Here is a 20,277-nt window from a genome sequence, read left to right on the forward strand (position 1 = left end):
TTAAACGAAATTAAACAATCCAGCCAGCATTTGTGCAAACATGTGTGGCAATTGTGCTTGCCTCGTAATCTAAATTTGTAAGTTGCCATCTCTTTGCCCTCCCTGCCCCCTGTACCCCTTTTTCACCGCCTCTGGCCTGAGCTGTCCGTCCGTCTCTCTCTTGGCCGGACAAGGGGAAGTTTTCGGGCTGCTGGTCCTGTTTCCACTTTTGTGGCAACTTTCTTGAATGTCTCACAGCCTGGAGGCGCCAGCAAGAAATAGTTTTCACCTTCTATTTCTTTCCGCCCAGAATTCAAACAAAAGTGCCAGGGCTGCGGGGAAGGAAGCAATAAATGTAAAGCAAAGTAAGAAAAGTTTTTACTCTGATTATGATAAGGGCGGCGGGGTGCGGCTGGAGCACTCGCATTTGGTCAGCAAATCGATTCGATTCGGATTGTGAATATGCAACAGACCCCGCACAATCAAAACATGCTAGCCAGTGCAGAAATATTTGCATAAATATTTGCACACGCAACCACCGAACCGACCGGCCAAAGTCAATAAAGGGGATTTTCACATTGGCCAAAAGTTTTTAATGAATTTATTTTCCCTTGGCGGCATTAAAACAACGAACAATGAACACCTCCCACCTCCGACCTGCCTTAATTTACGACATCAACAAAATGTAATACACAAGTTAGACAATAAAAAGCATCGACATCTCCCATCGAAAGGCAAACAAACCAGCTGCACAGCACGGAAAATGGAAAATGGAAAATCGGAAAGCCCAGGAACAATGAAGCTGCAAAGCTTACAAGGGGAAAAAATGCACTAATTGAAATATATTTCCCAGTCACGGACTTAATTTCAAAGAAAACTTGGCAGGTGAAAAGGTCAGTCATGAAGAGGTTTCCAAGTTCATTGTGGGCTTTAAACTGCATTCTAAAATGATGTATTCAAGAAGTTATGAAAGGAGCTCTTCGCAGGGAAAATGAGTAATAAAAAGAGTGTCTTTTAAATTTCGTAAGCTTCTCATAGGCGAAAACATAAAAACAAATAAATTGCTTATAGAAGAAATAAAAAGAGGAGTATTTAATTAATACTTAGTACCACTTATTGCTTTAATACTACAATTTCAAGTTGTTAGAATGTGCTTTGTTCTAGCCCTTAAAATTGGTAGATTTTAATGTTCAAGAAATGAATTCGAGAACTAAATAATTTTCTTTTAAGATTTAGTTACGGAAGAAAAATTACTCATACGACACGTATGCTTTTAATCAAAGGCAACGGTACGTATGAGTGATACTATTTGATGCCAATGCGTTGATCCTTAATCGTTGTTTATTGATCAATTTTGGAACGCTCTAAATAAGGACCTAAAAAATGTCGATTAAATTGTGTAATGTAGATGACCCAAAAAAGGATGCAACAATATATTCCACTTGCTTAATTTAACTATTTAAAGTTTAAATTCATTTTATTTCAATTTTAAACAAATAATAGATTAGCATATCTTTTCTTTTCTTTTCAAAATGCTTTAAATATATAATAACTTTGTTAGAAGCACTCATCACTTAACAATTCCTTTTGATACAATTGACAGCCATTTATAAAGCAATTTGAGAAGCAAAAGAAAACCTGGCAACACAATAGTAATCACGTTTTCAACTCCTTGGGAGTAGCAATTGACCCGATTGCCGGCCATGCGGCATAATCGACAATCGTTGCCAGGAATTGATAATCTAAACACTCCAATTGAATTGCAATTGCAGCTACACACAAATAATTTGTCTCACTTAAATGGGGTAGATGGGGCATAAGCTTGTCGTATTCAATTAGGGGTAATTAGACCATTTTCCATTTTCCAATGGACAGCGAGTGGAGGAGTGTGCCACGTGAACAGAAATCCAAGTCCATGTATGCGTGTATCTATGGACTCGCACACCCACTGGACAGATAGACAAAGATAGATACACCCGCACACAGGAGCAATCTGCGAGGCACGCATCGAGAAATTCAATTTTAATGCGGCTATTACATAATTTGATCCCTGCCCTGCCAGACACTGAATGCATATTAATTAACGTTCAGAATTTGATTGTGTGCCAAACTGCAACGGCAGCTGAAGGATCCCCGAAATGCAGCCAAGGCGTATTCCATCTGAAATCCAGAATTATCCCCAGGCATCCTGCACTCAAAAGAGCCAACCAGGCATAAAACTTTCCCCTCAAATTACTTACACACTAGCCTCGGGGTGGGGCAATAAAAAAATACATCAATATTAAATGGGGAAACATCACATTTAAACACTCAAAAGCAGAAGCAAAAGATCAAGTCTTGTATGTACATTTTAAGTGGCATCAGTTAATCAATATTAATATTTTTTAACCACCAAGGAGAAGTGAACAAAGGTAATAGTTTTTAGTGTGAAATTTTAATGATATCAATTATATATATATTAAAAATTATAATAATAAGAAAGAACAAAATTGCTGGTCCTTTTATTGAAAAAATATAAAAAATGTCGAACATATTATTTTGGATAGCACAATCTGCATATAATTTTTAAAGGACACTTCAGTCGTGCAATTAATTTGACATTTCCGCCGTATTCTCTTTCGTTGGCGTCGCGTTCAGATTCAATTAATTTGTGACAAATAAATAAGCAAAAAGTAGCGCTAAAATGCCGATGTCCAGCGTAAATATTTAACATGAAATAATCCGGCATCGCAGACCGTGTGTGTCGAAAAACATTTGCACATCAACTGGACCAAATTGTTCTGCTCTGTTTCTGCTCTGTTCTGTTCTGTTCTACACGCACGTCAAGCTGGCATCACATTTAATTAATTTAATAACCGCTTTTAACAAGCATTAATAGCGTTAATTTTTCTGACAGGGCCACTTTTCATTTGCATTTGCATTTATGTATGCATTTCCCGGCAATTTTTAACGCGGCATATGTGTAACGATGCATACTATATAAGATGTATGTGCATACGCATTCCCTTTGTGGTCTCAATTATGGGTCATCAATTGATTGATTCAGCGCGATATTTACTTGAATGAACTTTGCTTCCGAATGATTGTCAAGAGAATTTTTTAAATGACTTTTTGTAGTTCTCAGTATAATTATTGGCTATGGTGAGAGGGATGGAATTTATTTCGGGGGGCTAACATTATCTTGGGTTCGATTTCTCAATGTCATGTTAATTTTTTAGTTGTTATATGTTAGAAATTTAAAATGAGCTATATTGTTTGGAATGAAAAATTCTCAATGTGATGTTTGTTGAAAAGCAAGACCTAATTAAAAGAATTAAACTAATGTTTTCCAAACCAACATTATAAGCTAACATGACATTGGGAATTCGGCCTTTTTAATGACATGTCAATTTAATTGATTTAAAATTTGTCAGAAATTCAGCTACGATAACATGAAGCAGCATGTCAAAATGCCATGTCGTTCCTAACCGCCTCCTCAGCTCAAAATATTTTCTATTAATTGTATTAATTTGATGGCTAAGCTTTCAATCGAATTAGATTTCAACGTCTCCAGGCGATTGTCAGCTGTAATCCTTCAAAATATTCCTAATTGCCTTTTGATGCAGTCAACAAAGAAAACAAATCAGTGATTCTTGGTAACTGCAAGTTTAAGTGGCTGCGATACAAGATTGCATAGGCCATCAAATTGGTTGCAATTGGCAGTTACTTTCGCCTGATTGACGCCTTAAGACTCACTTTTGCACTGCTATCCACTAACCCCCTGGCACATCAATTACAACCGATTAATTTGTCTAATTGGCAGCCAGCTTGTGAATCCCAGGATCCGCTGGAATCCCATTCAGATGACAAACAAAGGGGATAACTAAATGCCGGGCCGCCATTTCCATGTTCTTTCCACATGTCATCGTCATCATCGGTGGGTATATGGCATTTGGCAGTGAGGAATACATATTTTGACGTACCCGTGTAAACGTCAAATGCCAGAAAGGACCAAGCCAAGCAGCTCCGCCAAAACAAAGGAGCTGCTGGATGGATGGTGTCGGTGTGTGTCCCGTTTCCCGTGTCAGGCAATCCACAGTCCACGTCCACCAGTCAAAGTCCTGACTGGACCCGTTTCTGACAGCCGGCCTCCTTGAGTCCCATTCCCTGACCCCTGACCCCTCCCAACTCCCATTCCTTATTCCTTTCAATGCCGGCTCCAAGATTTCATCGCCATCGCCTTAATTAATGCCGAGAACATGGATCCTGACAGCTCCCAGAATCTTGGCCAGAATTAGTTGACACAGGTGCCTACCCCTGAAAATCCTTCAAACTATTTCAGGATGCATGTGCTTAAAAATAGTAAGGTTTCAAGTAAGGAAAGTAAGTGGAATAAAGATCTTGAAAAGCTTTATGTATCTAAATTTAATTTATAAAAGAACAATTTTAAGATTGCTAAACTCTTAGCTCAAATCAAATAAAATAATGTTATTATTAAAATTGGCAGTTAATAAATAGTAAACTTTTTATAAACGTTTTTCAATAGCCCTTATAAAATCACTGGAACAGTCTTTCTGCCATTTCTGATTTACTTTGCCCAGATAAAGTGCTTTTTGTAGAGCTTCTTCGAAGGTTTTTATGTCTTTTAACTGCTCCTTAAGTTGTTCCAATTCTTCCGCACTTCGAAGATTTCCAACCAAAATGAGCAATAGTTCTGTGAGCTCTTTCTTTTTGAATTTTTCACTAAAGAGGATTATTGAGGTAAGTTTTGTAATTTGATATGTGATAAACTTACCCCAAAGTCTTCGCATGACTTAGGATATAGTTGCCTGTGGGAGAAACCAAATGGTCCCTACTCAAAGCCGTTTTTACTGCCAGCATGCAACAATCGCTTAAAGGTTTCTCATCGGAATGTAGAGTAAAGTTCAGAAACTGCTCGAAATTCGTATAGTTTCGACTGCAACCGAGAGACGATGCCAATATCCTTCTTTGAGATTCATTCGTAGTGTTCTGGAAATGTCCATATACATTCTCGAATTCCGAATCGCCTCCTTGTTCTAGAAAAGAACAGTAGGCCACCTGTTGGAAATTGGAGGGCAGTTCCAGATTATCACCATTTCGATGGGATATAGTCAGGATCTTGGCCTGATCTGTGCAATCATCTACGTGATAACGACAGGCCTGGGAATACACAAAATGAGCAAATGGAATATCCTTGATGGCAGTGTTTGATCCTGTTATTCCGGATAGCTTTGGAAAGCTCTTGTACAAGGGCAATAGTAGCTTTTGCATGTAGATCTAAGTAAAGAAACAATAGTTTATTATGGTAATCAAAACTTTAAGTAAACTCACCTTTAATTGCTTTGCATCCTCATCATCCAATAAAGGTCCCAGTTTATTTAATATATTTACAGCCCTCTGCCAGGGTCCAAGTTCCCGCTCTCTTTCCAGATATCTCAAAAGATCAAAGGCTATATCATATGTGTGTATTTGCACTGCAGCCAATGCCAAGAGATCATCTAGCAGTTGAGCTCTGTTTAGTCTATGAATACCACCAAAGTTGGGATCATTCAATAGGCTTTTCATTATCAAGCGCCAGTTTTTTTCATCATAGTTAACCCTAAAAATGGCGCTAACTTGGGGATTGAGGATGATCCATTCATCGGAGGATGGGGTTTCCAGCAACTGCAGATTTTGTGTGGACAAAGGGCACTCCAACCAAAACTTTGGGATAGTTTGATCAAAGTCGGGTAGATTTTGTCTTATAAAACTCAAGGGTACCCACCAGCAGGATGAATCACTGCCGATTTCCTGGCCTTTGAAAAATCTGGTTTGCTTGAAGGTTAAACTACCCGTCTCGTAGTTGCGGTTAAGGGTAACCAAGGGATATCCACCCTGCAGGGTCCAAGAATCCATGGCCATACTCAGACTAAAGTCCAAGGGAATTACTTCATTTTCCAGGGCAGCCTCTTGAAGGGAGTTCCAGAGATCCCCTTGATCCACATTTCTCAAGTAGTATCTGCTCAAATAAGAACGAATTCCCTGGAAAAATGCCTCCTCTCCAAGCAGCTTATGCAACATGCGCATGGTCAACGATCCCTTTTGGTAAACATATTCCGTAAATTGCCCGAGAATCTCTGAAGGATCTTTCACGTCCTTCGAAATAGCGGGTACAGTACCATTCGAGTCCTTATCAAAAAAGTTTGCCAAATCCATATCTATAAATCGTTCACCTCTTGTTAGTTCAGGCTGTAAAGCATCCAATGCCAAATAGCCAAAATAGGTGGAGGGACCCTCTTTTAACCAAAGATCATTCCACCATTTCATGGTAACCAGATTTCCAAACCACTGATGGGCATATTCATGGGCAACAGTAGAGCTTGTTCGATCCTTCTGCTGCTGAAGATTATATCCCATGTTTTGAGGTAACCTCTCTTCGTTGTAGGTGACCAGACCCCAGTTCTCCATTGCCGTAAATCTGTGAGTGGGCACTGTAAGCTGATCGATTTTTACCAGAGGGAAATCCATTTGAAATAGATTCTCATAAAATGCTAACAGTTTGGGAGCTATTTCTAAGGAAATAATTTCCTGGTCCAATAACTTTGGCTGCATCCAGTTGCGGAAGATCACTCTGTTGTGGGTCGTACTTTCTTGGGTGGCTGCGTTTTTCAGATCATGTACAGCATAGGCTACTAAATAAGTCGAGGTCCTCAGAAGCGGTTCGTGATCGCACCAAACATAGTTTTCCAGACTTTCACTGAAGCAAGTAGATAGGGACAGTAAGAATTCTCTTTATCTCATTGAACAGAGAGAGTATATACTTACTGATCTTGACATGCAAGAATGGGTGTACCGCTAAGACCCGTATAATTTTTGTGATAACCCAGAGTCACATTGAAGGTAGATTTCCAGGAGGGTTCATCAAAGCAGGGAAATGCCTGCCTGGCAAATGTAGGCGAAAATTGGGTGACTGCAAGATGACTAAAGCAAACTTGTTATATACATAACCTAAGAAATATTAATCTTTAAACTTACTGAACTTCTTTGGTAATCGCATCCGTGTAGTTACTTTTGTAGTAACCACTTTGGGAATCATTTAGCCTGGCTTCAAAGTGCATTTCCAACTGATAGTTCTTACTTTTCTCCAATTCACGACTTAAATGCAGGGTATAGAAATTATACACCTCATTTGTTTCAATGCTAGTAACGCTAATTATTTCTTGATCAGACCTAACTGACGTACGATCCTCATCAATCTTTAAATTTGCGGAGTGTAAAGTTATATTTTTGGTCGACTCCCTTGCTAGAATGTCTACTTTTACAGAACCCTCAAATCTTTGATCTGTACTATTTAAATGGGTAAGAACTCGCAGATTGTAGTGTAGAGGTTCCAGTGCATTAGGCAAGCGATAATGATCGTACGTAGCCCATGTAGAAGGAATTACGAAGATCAAGAGAACCAATAAATATTTGTTGAGCTGCGACATGCTGTAGAAGAAAAATGGGAATTAACTGACCAGTAACTTCGTTTTGTGAAAGGTTTTACATAATGCTAGCCCTTAAGTAAGAATGGTTCATCAACTAATCATGCACCGATTATAATTATATAAACCACTTTATAATATAAAACCACTGCTTTCTAATATCATATTACAAAAACCAATTAAACTGTATGTATACCAATTTATGCGTGACATACATATATATTTTTATATAATGTTTATAGTTGCTCTGATATCAAATATTTCAGAGTAGAAGATTATATGATTGTATATAAAATTATAAATCTTTTTGCAAGGGTATACGAATTTCGAATAATGCAGTGTAAGACTGTAGGTAGGCCTCGACTCACTCTTCACTAGTTTATTTAATTCTTTGGTTATTCTTTTTTGTTTGGAATATGTTTTTGAGGTTTATGCGTGGTTCGAGCACCTCCAAAATTATGTGTTTAGCGCGGGGTGGTGGCTATAGCTATGCTCCAACCACTTCCCAATCGCTCCACCCCGCAGCACTGCAACTTCACCGTGGAGTATGCCACATGTCGAGGAGGCGGCTCCGTTGGAAACTTGGGATGATGCAGTTGCTCAGTGGACTAAGGCACCGTTACTGCCTGTGGCGCCTCCGCCGCCTGCTGGGCGTGGCCTTCGACGAGGACGGATTCCAGGAGGGCACCCGCCAGGCGGCGGCCACCATGATCGAGGCAGTGCGTCAAGCGGATTGGCCCTGCATCCGAAGCTGCTGCACGGAGCGCGGATCGGCGGATATATACGGGTTGTCCCAGGTGCGCAGTTCCTACGCGAGCTTGGTGCGATTCCAGAGGGAGCACCTGAGACATGCCCTCCCGGTGAGAGTGGTTCGTCGGTGGATCGACGGACGTTGCTATGTCCTGGTGGACATGCTCTTCGTCGGCCTGCGGAATCTGCTGGATCTTGGTAGTGCCGAGGAGAAGCAGGAAATGATCCAGCGGATTCAGGGCGTCCTGGCAGATTCGCAGATCGAAGAACAGTTCGATCCCAATAATTGCCGACTTGCTATAGCCGAACTGGTGCTCACCTTCTGTAAAGAACTGGGGGAACCCTCCAGAGTGGATCCTCCAGATTCAGAGTCGGAATCGGATTCAGTTAAAGATATTGCAAGTGAAGAGCAGGAGAATGGCTGGCTAGTGGACTCCTACAAAGTGCACCGCTTCAAGCTGATTAGCTTCAGTCCAAAAACACTCAACTTTCGCGTTATAGAATTTATGAAACCGGTTCAGCCAAAGTAACCCGAATTGTCTCTGTTCATAAGGTGTTTTTACTGAGACACTCGAAGCAATTGCAGTCACGTGCCAATCAATGCTGGTTCAACGATCGCTATTACCAAATTAGCAATATTTTTAACCGACTGCGAACATTACGCGACTCAGGTCTGAAGAGAACTGATCGGTCTGGAGGGCAACCTGATATATTTAAAGCTTAACTTCGAGAGGTGTGTTGTGTGTCAGCTTTCACTGTTATTTTAGTAAAGTTTTTCCTACGTGCACTCTTTTATTTTGGATAATGAGTTATCGGAAAATTATTCATAAATAAATTAAATGGTTTTAAAAACTATAATAGGTTTTAAGTATGAATATATTATGAGCTGAAGCCCTTCAGTTTTGACACATTATTATTTTTGCTTTTACACAGCTCCACTAAAAAAAGAGAAGGTCGTTTAATAGTATCTTTTAATAGTCAGTAACGAATATATTTAGGGCTAGTAATGCTACCTCGTTAAGGAAAAAAGTGTTTCAAAAAACCCTAAAGCAGCAAGTAAAAAAGACTTAACTCAGTAAAGTTCTGGCCAGTACTGGGTATCAACTGCATTTTATTAATCCTTGTATCTGATAATTAAAACTGGAACTCAAGCCAGAAAGGAGAACAAAGCAGTCGCCTTTTAATTTGAGCCGGAGAGTAAGAATAATTTGTCAAGCTGCTCCGGCTCTTAACCCATGTTCGCACACTTACACTCCAGATGCCGCTGGCTGTAAGAGTGAACTATTTGTGTCCGGAGCCCAAGGATGTGAAATGGCAGGGGGAACTACAGGGAGCAGAAGGAAAATCACGGCGTGTCGCTTTCGAATGGAACATAAAAAATTGAGGGCTTAATTAAAAAGCAAAAATGTACTGCGATTTTCCGCTTTTTTAACGCCAACAGCAGCAACTTCGGCAGCCATGGCCCCAAACCCGAATCCTTAACCCCCCAAAAAAGGAAAAACGGAACACATTTTCCAGGGCCAGGGACCAAAAAGAAGGGAAGAGCAGCAAAAACTACTTGCTGGCGACTTTTTATGTGCCCCATGTTCCTTGGAACACCAAGGAAAACCAAGTTCCATTTGAAATTTCCGGGCCTCATGTGTCTTTTTATTTCGTCTCCTTTTCTCCTGCCCCGTGTTGGGCGCCTTTCCTTCACTTACAAATTAAGCTTTTTCATTGCCTTTCTTTTTTGCTTTCTCTGTTTTCATTTTTTGGCAGGCCAAGACCATGACTTTTGTTGTTAATTAAAGTTACGGCTAAAAACGTGAAACTCTCAAGTGCTCATTAAAATTGAAATGCGACTGCAGGAACAAAACCAGGAGCTAGTGTGTGCCAAATAATGATGTTTCAGCCAGGACTAAATGGGACTATAAAGCTCAAACTTTTTTCAGGTACAAAATTCGAATTGACTTGTGGTACTGGTAAAATTAAAACTTGTTGTTCGTCATGAGAGCTAACTTAGGGATTTAAATATTCTACAAAGCAAGGTAAATGACGACCTTCAACATTTTTTGTTTTTAAAAGACTACTGTGACTCTGACATAGAACCAGAAAAACAAAAAAATCGAGTATTTACATATGTTTACAATGTATCTAAACATCAGTCGAATAAGAATTAGAAAAAAATATTAGGATGCCTTGAAAATTAAAATATCACAAGGTCAATTAAACTGATTTCTTTGAGCTATGACTAAGAACATATGGATTTAAAGAAGGATTAATTATAATGCTGTATAACAAATAAACCTAGTGTTTAAAATGTGGCACTCCTTTTATGCAGGAATTCACAAATCATTTGTTTGCCAAGTCCAGTTACAGTTCCAGTTGCAGTCGCAGGACTCTACATAAACTAGCAGAGCTCTCCTCCCGAAATCAGGGCAATTGCAGAGCTTTAAAGTGCTGCTTGGCAGGCCACATAAATAAATGTTTGCACATTTACTTTACAAGGCTTCCCTCCCTCCAGTTTTTCAGTTTCTGTTCCCGGATTGCGGGTGTTGTGTTCGCTTTGTTGCTCCCAGCACGTTCATAACTCAACTCCTGCTCCAAGGATGCGATTGCGGAGGAGGATGTACCTATAGATGTGGCTAGGATGTGCCGGAGGTGTTGCTTCCCAGACGCTTTATTTACTCGCCATTCGAAGCCGCCTCCAAGTTGCAGTCCCGATACTTTCGAACTGGGTAGCGTATATTGTATTGTTTCTTCCCGTTCCGCTGGCTGTATGCGATTCTCCGGAGAGAGATTGCCATAACTTTGTATAGTGTAATGGCAATGCAATTGGATAAATTTGGCAGCACGATGAACTGCACCCATCGCCGGGGATCGAGGGCAGTTAGTGGGAGCTCAAATTGCAAGACAAAAAGCTCCGGAGCCCAAGTCAATTTGGCCAAGTCTCACTGGCGGTCAAAATACGGAATGATGCAGTGAACCCTGGACTAACTGAATGGAATCGCTGCAATCACGTCCCCAATGGGCATATTAGTATTAGTAGCTGACGAGGATGGATTAGGATGAGCTGCAGGGGTGGTAACTAACTGCAATCTAATTCTGTGTCGGTGGGAGGACATTTATCGGTATGGTTTTTACAGGGTATCGGTCAATTGGGGGTAGTTACCTTAGGTAGATGTTATATAGAAGGGGGTTTTTATGATAAAAAGTCTTTTACAGAAAGGAGATTGATACATAAAATATTAAAAAAGATATGTACATATAATAAGATAGGGGAATAAATAGGAATTTAATAGAAAGAAGATAAGTAAATTAATTATAAAGTAAGGTAAGTTAAGTAAAGTACTCCAAAATGTTTTGACTGTAGTCTGTAAAGCTGTTTTAACTTAAGACTCAACTCTTAAAAACTTTATAATAAACAATTCAGGGAGTTGGTAATAGTGATCCAAAACAAGAAAATCAAAGTCAGGGTATTGCAAGTGTTGATCAATACCTCATCTTCTGGCTTATGCCGGCTATAGGGTTATAAGCTGAGCCGACAATGGCCCAAGTGCGACGAGGCACTGGCTCCATTTTCAGGGCAGTTAGCAGAATGTCACGTAGCAAATGCGACAGCGTGGTCAACATAATGAATGGGGCGGCCACCCGCTCCGCCCCTCGAACCACGCCCCCTCCCCGCCCTTATCCGCCTTTGGGACAAAGAGTGCAGTATCCTGCAGGTGCAGACTGCGAGTCCTTAGCCCCGAAAAGGTGCTGCCATCGTGACTATTTTTCAGATACATCTGGATATTTTCCAAGTCTACTTTCTGGTGATTTTTTAAATATGTTAAGCTGTTGGTAAAAGATGCCTTATGACACTGACTGGACTAATTTTAAAAGAGAGAATAAGATGGATCCCCTAACAACATTTTATAAACTTATCATTAAATCAATAAATAAATAATGCTTAGGTTGTCATGAGTCAGTTAGTGAAAAAAACATGTCAGCTTCATAAGATCTTAAATTTTCAATAAATAGTTTACCTCTCTTTAATAAAAACCATTGCATACCCTAGCCATTTTAAAATTATTATTTACTCTATTAGTTAATAAGTTAACTAACATCGAGTGTATTTATCATAATTTATCTGTTTATCAAATTCAAAAATAATATTTTATCTTTCGAGCTTATCAAGACTTAAAGATGTAAGAACATCATCTCTTCTTAGTACTTTGAAATAAAGATAAACATGTTTAAATATGTTTTAATCTAAAATTCTTAAATCTAAATAACAATCCAACAATTATTCAAAACTTTAGAATAGCTATAAGCAGATTCTCAAGTTATACCAGTTCTTAGACCTTCTTGAGGACATAATGGCCCACAATTAATGCCAAGAACCAAAATAGCTATAAGCTAGTTCTTAAGCTCCACCCACTCCTGAAACATCTTGTGGGCACCTCCGCCCGGATCTGCCCTTCGCATCGGCGGTATCCATTCGTGTCTGGTGTCCACTGATTGCTCTGGCGGGCGATTGCAATAACCTTTGCCCATGTCGACCATGTCACGACATCTCCGCTCGGCATGGTATGGTTTTCGGGGCCGGGCCAAAAAGGAGCCCTCAGACAGTTGGCTCCGAAAAATGTGTCGATGCACGTGACATTTTCGGATGCAATTTGCAATTTGATTTCGCTCCCCGGGGTTTTCGGGGGCTGGGGAGCCCCGATCCAGGCTGCAGGTTGCAGGTTGCAAGTTGCAGATTCAGTTTGTTGCCTAAGTTCAAGGATCAAATTGATTCCCCCGTTTGGCAGCAGCAGGTGTGAGATGTGAGCTGCGTCTTTGCATTGTTACACTTGACCAATTCGGATTGCAATTACACACCTGACTGTTTTCCCGCCCCCTTTTTCGGAGCTGACTTTGGGTCTGCAAAGGTGAAAACGCCATAGTTTCTGGGGGTCAGGTGTGTGTGAGGGTGGATGGGCTGGCTGAAAATTGCCGAACAACGATTTGTGTTGGTTTTGGCTTGTTTTTCAATCTACTTTCTTTGTTTGCCGCCGCCTTCATGCCACACCACTACTTAGTCTGTTTATTGTTTCTGCTGCGCGCTGTGCAATTTGTGGGGATTATTTGTGTGGGGCAAATCGGAGGAGTGCCATCGAGAAAGTGGAAGACGGACAATTAGGAGACAAGTGGACGGGACACTGGGTTAATTGAAATCTTCTTTGGGGGTATGGCTTAATCACGAAATTATGCTGGGCACCCCAGTTCTTTCGTTTCTCTTTTACCTCGTTTAATAAAAACATGGAAAAATAACAACCGGAATTAAATAAGGGTAGTATTTTAGGTACTGATTCCAATGCTTCCTAAAAAATGCTAGAACTAGTAATGCCTTTCATTGCAATAGCTCTTAGATCGTGGAATTATTTATAGTACCCAATTAAACTTAAATACAATAATATTCTTTTCATAAATATGCACAATTTTCTAAAATTTAGTTACTCATTAGTTAGTTTCGAGTAGGTAGCATTATATATAAAGGATAAAGTATCAAAGAGTGATTAGTTTCTATTATTTCTTTGCTTAATAACAAATAATTTAAACTTGTTATTCATTTATTTACTAATGAAAGCTCCTAGGAAATAGCAAAGTGTACTTATACTTGCACTCAGCCTCTGAAGTTAATAGCACCCTTGTTAACGGACGTGTATAGTGCCTTAACCCCCGAGCCCCAACTTCCCATCCCTGGTTCGACTTCTCAGGTCACTTGATTGACCTTCTGTGAGTGGCAAACGGTGTTGAGTGTCAGTCAGCTGCAACACTCCGCCCAATTTCCATCTCCATCCGGCCAATCCTTGGGCCTTCGATTAGTGGGGAACCTAATTGGGGCATCGAACCAGGCCCGGAGAAATCTGTCGGCTGGGTTACATTTGTGTTTCAATCACCGTACATTAGGCACACTGCTCTGACCTGCTTGGGAAAACTCAAGATGAAGAAAGCCGGGGATTTGTAAGAGTGTTGGAAAGGGTTTCCTAATTCCATCGATTCATATCCCTTCTTTAAATAGCCTTTCCCTGCTCAACAATCGGGATCTTCTGAAGACCCCCTCCGGAAATTCTATAGTGAACTTCCTAGTGAAACCAATGAGTGTTGAGATGAATACGGCAGATAAGTTAATCACGGGGGCCAGGCGCCAGCGGATGATGGAGCTTTTCGAGCAGGATCGAGCCTGGGAGGCTGCCGAGTTGTCCCGATTCGGACTGAGCTGCATCAAGGCCCCGGATTGCTATCCCTGCTGCACTCCCTTCGAGTGCTCGAAAGCCAAGTTCTAGGAACCGCTTATTTCCTAATGTGTTTGGGAGATACGAATTGTATTTCTCTGTTAGGTATTTTGGTCTTCTGTCAGAGAGTTAAATCTGTAAATAGATCAGAATAAATCAAATGAGAATAATATCTTAATGTTTTGGAAATGATAGGCCCCATTCAATTTGATCCCAATTATGATTAGGTTACTACTACTTTTTTGAGAAATACATATTTGGTTAGCCTGGTTTATTATAACAAGGGTTCTTCTTTAACAGCGTTCACAAAAAAGCAACGTTATAATTTTGTGATCTTAAGTAAATGTTTAAAAATGGTATACCATAGTCATATTAAAGTCTACCAAACCAAATCATTACTACCAACATATTAAATAATATTTTTTTTTAAATGAAAATTAAAACTATCCCCCAAGAACGAATTAAATGTAATCTTCAGTTATTCGTTACTTATTTGCATTGTTCATGCTTTGAAAGATCTGAAAAACACCTATTTTCCCGGTTCCTGCGGTCAACTGTCGGCTGTGTAATAAATTGATTCGCTGGGCCTTGTCTGGGGCCATTAATCTATTTCCCGGGCAGCGCGCCACGCCCCCAGCTGGATTTGTTGTTCATTGTTTAATGAATGGCAGGCAAATTTCGGCGCCTTTGTTTCGAGATAAAACCCTTTTGGGCGGATCGTGTTTTTCTGTAGGACTTCCCTCCATTTTTTTGCCTTTTTGGGGAACAAAACACAACTGATTATGGCGGCAGGCCTAGCTCAATAAAAGCGCCACTTGCCGGGATTAATTGAAAGCCAAGGGAGAAAGCATGCTTTTTGCTCACTTTAGTTCGGTTTTGGTTTCGGTTTGGTTTCGGATTCCTTTTTTTCCTGGAGGATAATCCTGCGACCGCCCTCCATCATCATTTGTCATTGTCATCTAACGGAGTGTGATGGCCCGCTCCATTTTGCAATAGATGAGATAAGAGGTGGCCATGCTCTCCTCTTCCCCATCCCGATTTCGCTCAGTGCACTCGGCTGCACTTCCCGCCTGACTTTTGAGCGTGATTTTCTTTTCCGTGTGCATTCAGCGATGCGCTAATCAAATTATAAATCGTGCCCATTGGAAAGTCGTTCGATGCAGGGACCCCGGTCCCCGAGAGTCGACATTGTCATCATCAGCACGGGCAATCATAACTCGCACAAAGGGAAAGACTGCATTTTCCCCACTTTTCTCGCCACTTTTCCGCCATTTTTTTCAGGTCCCATTTGAGGTGCTGGTGAGGCCATAATGGATGTCGGGGCAGCTGCAACTGGGTCGTAGGTCCATTTGCACTCTTGCCCTTAGCTCGTTGTTTTTTCAAATATTTATACCCTCTCTAGGCACTGGGAATATATATTACATCCTTAAAATCATTTATACCGAGATGGATAAGTCAGAAATGATTTTAGAATATAATTAAAGTTAATGAATGGTTTTACGTGTTTCATCTCTTAACATTATAAACGTATTTTACCTTTTTATATGATTAAAACTTTTAATCTAAATTAGTTAAATCTACTGTATCAATGAACCGGAACTTCGATTTATTACTAAATATCAGATGGAAAGTTGGTAAATGTTTTCTTTATATCATAGATTAATACGGCTACTATAACTCGTAAATTAAGTTGAGGACTAGATTTTAACTAGGTGCCAAAAGAAGGTGTATCCTAACAGGGTATCCATACATCCTGAACCCAACAAATGCAGTTCTTGCTTGTTTTTTTTTCTTATGTAATGTTTTTCCACGAGTAATGGAGAAGGGCACCGGGAGGAGGGTGATGAAATGGGAGGTTCTGGGCTCAGGTGTTGGCCTGGAACATTTCACATGGGTCGCATTAAACAATGCCCATTTCTTTAATTAACAATTTGCATTTGCTGTGTTTCCCCGATTTTTTTCTGAACCCTCTTTGTTGCTCTTAATTGGTGTTTACTTTGGTCGGCTGTTGTTTTATGTTCACTTGCAATAATAGAGCTCCGCTTTCAGTAATTCCACCAGGGACTGGCTGGTATGTAGGTATACGTATCGATGCAGGACTTGCCCCCTTATGATCCCCCTTATAATCCCTAGCTGATGGAACTCTCCTGCATTCCCCTGGCCTTTGTTTGCCGTCTTTTTTGCTAATGACTGGAAATCCCATCCAATCATCCAAACTGCTTGGAACTTTGTTTGCGGCTCGACCTCCGGATTCTCCCCTTGGGACGGAGATAGTAATTTATTTCTTAAAAAGTGAAATCCATTAACACAAATTCTTTGGCCCACTATCTTTTCACATCTCGGTTCGCTCCCCCAAACGGGCTCCCCTTTTTTTCTATATCTTTATGTCTTGCCCTGACCATTCACGTGGCTCCTATGTTCCGGTTTTCCAGATTTTTCCAGCTTTTCCGCCTGCTGCTCGGCTACAGAAAAATTGCAATCACCTTTGTGATTGTGTTCTGCCTTTCAGCTTTATCGCTCGGCATTCAACAGTTCTCGCTTTGTGCACTAAAAGTATTAAATTTCTTCAAATATTCTCGGTAAACATGTATGTGTGTATGTTTGTATGTCTGGTTCATGCAACTCCTGTCCATTCCATTTGCGGGGATTCCCCTTTTCGACTTTACTCATCGACCGGCAGTAAGTCACTTTTAAATGCTTCTCTGTGCGTTTTCGGTATTATCGTGGTCAACGATTTATTTCTAGAGTGCACCAATGAGTTATACTAATATTTTATGGAATTATTTAAAAAAATATATTTATTTATATATTTATATACACAAAATGTTCAAATTTTTGATATTTCAAGTACAATTTATTTGTTGAATTAATCTGTAACTTTTTTTTTAAATATTAGTCGAAATATAACAAAAACATTTTTATAAGTATTGAAGTTGTATGTATAACTTAAGAGTTTTAAAAACATTATGATTTTATATATGATTTATATACCTTAAAAAATGGAGTTTTAGTATAATTGTATAAAATGTATATATTAATTTTGAATACCCTTAAATCTTTCTCAAATATATCATTTACAAGTTATTTTTTATTAAACTAAATTTGAATAGTAAAAGGTAATACTGAATTTAGTATTTATAGTGCATTATCATTGAAAATACCACACAAAGCTAAAGAGGCGTTAAGATCTCATATTTTTGAAGATGGCGGAAATATAACTTAATGTGCAGGCGTTCGTACTCAGAACTCAGTTCAAAAGAATCTTTAAAAGTGATCGGTCGTAAAAGTAGCTGCCCACTCGCAGAGGCGACGCAACCGAGGTTTATTTTATAGAGCATACATAAATAAACATACACCCTCCAGCTGGCGAGGAATTCAAGAGGGTAAGCCGATACTGTATGAAATATGCTGAGCTTGCTTTTAAGTGCCTTTTCCTAGGAAGCCATGAAATTTTTGCTCTTTTGCTGCGCAATTTGCGTGCTCACCGCCCCCGGAAGTGGAGGAAGGGTCAAGGAAACAGTGGACATAATACGATTGATCCAGGACGTGACGCACTCCATCCTTAAGTCATGGGATCTGATCAACAAGATGCCCGTGGCTGAGATCACCGCGGGGGCCCTGATCTACGAGAACCAGCGTCAGATGATGAGCAAGATCGAGGAGGTCAGCGGAAACATCAGGAGTCTGGAGGAGCAGCAGGCCAGGAGCACTGCCCTGACCATTGAGACGCTGCTGAGGGAGATGCAGGATAAATCCAACCTGCTGCACCGCCTCAACCAGCTGAGGGACTTCACCAAGTTCATAGATCTCCGCCACGAACAGCTGCAGGCATACGAGCAGCACCAGGAATCCCTGGAGCCCATCACCCTCATCAACTTTGCCAAGTGGAACGTGAATCCCGGCTCCAATTCGCTTTCCTTGTTGCTGCAGCTGCACCACGACTGTCTCTACCTAGGTGACGCCATTGCCCCTGAACAGGACTACACGCACTCCCTGCTCTGGGAGCTGACAGCCAGTTTTGAGGTGTCCCCAGAACAAATGTGCCGGGCCAGGCAGTCGGCCCAACAGTTTGCCTACCAACTCTTCACCAAGTGGGTTTTCACGGAGCTGAAGGGCTACACCATGATAGAGTTCTCCTGGATGATGCTCCGGCAATTCGGGCGAGGAAACTTCACCCAGGAGCTGCTGTTGATGCGCGAGAACCACCAGAAGCGTTTGGAGCACGCCCAGCAGGTGCTCCAGCAGGTCATGTCCCACAGCAACCGGCTGTACTGGCGCTGCGATCCTGGAAAAGATAAACACGTGGAGGGCAAAACCTTTGACCGCGTCACACGCCTGCTGCAGGGCTTCGTGGAGAACGAGGTCAACCTGAATCCGGATCAGAGCTGCCGCAGCGAATGCCCCGATTACCATGATACCCGCTCGAGTGGCTGCTATCAGCCGGAGGAGGAGTTCTGTGGCCAGCAGCCCACCTGCAAGGGAAGACTCTACAACTGCAACTACATCGACTCGGACATGTCGATCTGTCTGGCCTCCAACAGTTCCGCAAGGCGCTATGAGTACATCAACTTCGGTGCCGATAAGCAGGGCCAGGGATGCAAGTCCGAGGTGAGGGAACCCTCCTCCTGGTCCAGCTGGATCTTCTGGCGCTGCCACTACTGCTTTTGCCTGTGCGACGAACCGGGACCCAAGTCAGATCGCTACTTCAACCTCCGTGACTCCATGTCGGACTTCAAACAGAACAAGATCGTGACTGGAGTCCGGTTCATGAAGAGCCAGCGCGTCTTCCACCTGCAGCTTCAGCAAGGCGAGCTCCTGCCGCGAGGAGCTATCAACAACAGCTCGCTGGAATGGCTGCCTGTGGAGGATTACAACGTGAGTGATGTGGACATTCGCGATGGCTACGACTACCACACCCTGAGCATGGATAGCAGAGCCCTCGACCTGGATGAGATTTCAGTTAATTCAAGCGACCAAGTGGTCACCGGAGTTCGTTTCCGGATCTTCAAGAAACACCTCAACTTGGAGGTGCGTTTCAGCTACTTTAACTTCTCCACTGGTCTGCTGATCGAACCGCTGACAAAGAGCTACTGGCTGGGCAATGAAAACTCCCATCTTGAGGGTCAGCGAAAGAAGTTAATCCTAAAGGAGAGTGATTTATCCACCGCCTCGGAGCTGCCATCGCTACCGCTTTCTAAAGACAACCAGTACATGGAGTTCGTTAGCTCCAGCCAGTTGAAGGATGCGGCCCAGAACACTTTGCCTTTCATAGATGTCCAGGAGGTGGTTCCGCATCCCGCGGTTCCTCTTGCCGGCTTGGGAATCTACTACAAGGGACGACCTGGTTACGGCGGCTTCTTCGCCCCCAAGGTGGTAACCTTAGACTTAACAAAAAGGTTGTCGGAACCACGTATTTAAAGGTCGTGAAACATTTGAATTTGACGAATTTCTTTTATATGCCAGCATGTGCCAAAAACCAAAAGCTTCAATCAAATATTTAACTAAAAGGAAAGATTCCCAGAAACCAGAATAAAAATTTTATTATTTAAAACCTGTGCCAGAATAATAAAATAATAAATGTTTCTAAATAAAAACTCAATAAAATATTTGGATTAGAATTTACGATTTAGTTGTGATTTGTATAACGTTATTGAATTGGGAAGTTTTAAAATAAACCACGAATTTTTTTCACTTAAACAAAAAATAATATTTAATGCAGAAGTTGCCGTTACCTCAATAAAACAATTTCATGTTTTTCTTCATTCTATAAATTGATATCCGTCTATTGCATTTGATATTCATATTTATTTAAAAATCGTTTTGGAAGCAAGAAAATTAAATTT

The 20,277-nt window shown here is 41.0% G+C and overlaps 4 protein-coding genes across 5 annotated transcripts; 3 read left to right on the forward strand and 1 right to left on the reverse strand.

The window, feature by feature from the left end:
- Positions 1-2,394: 2,394 nt before the first annotated feature.
- On the reverse strand, positions 2,395-8,652 carry LOC108008267 (aminopeptidase N). The gene is made up of 6 exons (XM_017072056.4): positions 8,512-8,652; positions 6,994-7,446; positions 6,784-6,939; positions 5,311-6,715; positions 4,754-5,256; positions 2,395-4,701 (listed from the first exon to the last, which is right to left on the reverse strand). The coding sequence occupies exons 2-6, from the start codon at positions 7,443-7,445 to the stop codon at positions 4,485-4,487; spliced, it is 2,733 nt and encodes a 910-aa protein (XP_016927545.2). The 5' UTR covers position 7,446; positions 8,512-8,652; the 3' UTR covers positions 2,395-4,484.
- LOC108010330 (uncharacterized) lies at positions 7,785-8,987 on the forward strand. Its single transcript, XM_017075258.4, has one exon. The coding sequence runs from the start codon at positions 7,859-7,861 to the stop codon at positions 8,720-8,722; it is 864 nt and encodes a 287-aa protein (XP_016930747.2). The 5' UTR covers positions 7,785-7,858; the 3' UTR covers positions 8,723-8,987.
- Positions 8,988-14,026: 5,039 nt separating this feature from the next.
- Positions 14,027-14,579, forward strand: LOC108008900 (uncharacterized). The gene is made up of 2 exons (XM_017072805.4): positions 14,027-14,162; positions 14,221-14,579. Exons 1-2 carry the CDS (start codon positions 14,143-14,145, stop codon positions 14,483-14,485), a joined length of 285 nt encoding a protein of 94 aa, XP_016928294.1. The 5' UTR covers positions 14,027-14,142; the 3' UTR covers positions 14,486-14,579.
- Positions 14,580-17,635: 3,056 nt separating this feature from the next.
- Positions 17,636-20,056, forward strand: LOC108008369 (uncharacterized). 2 transcript variants are annotated; one of them, XM_017072210.4, is made up of 2 exons: positions 17,636-17,817; positions 17,877-20,056. In XM_017072210.4, exon 2 carries the CDS (start codon positions 17,879-17,881, stop codon positions 19,850-19,852), a length of 1,974 nt encoding a protein of 657 aa, XP_016927699.2. In that variant the 5' UTR covers positions 17,636-17,817; positions 17,877-17,878; the 3' UTR covers positions 19,853-20,056. The 2 variants fall into 2 exon arrangements, with proteins under 2 accessions (XP_016927699.2, XP_016927697.2); XM_017072208.4 differs by having other exon boundaries at positions 17,637-17,817; positions 17,873-20,056.
- The last annotated feature ends 221 nt before the right edge of the window (positions 20,057-20,277 follow it).

Source organism: Drosophila suzukii, chromosome 2R (assembly GCF_043229965.1).
Source record: "Drosophila suzukii chromosome 2R, CBGP_Dsuzu_IsoJpt1.0, whole genome shotgun sequence".
In the NCBI taxonomy this organism is placed as follows: Eukaryota; Metazoa; Arthropoda; class Insecta; order Diptera; family Drosophilidae; genus Drosophila; species Drosophila suzukii.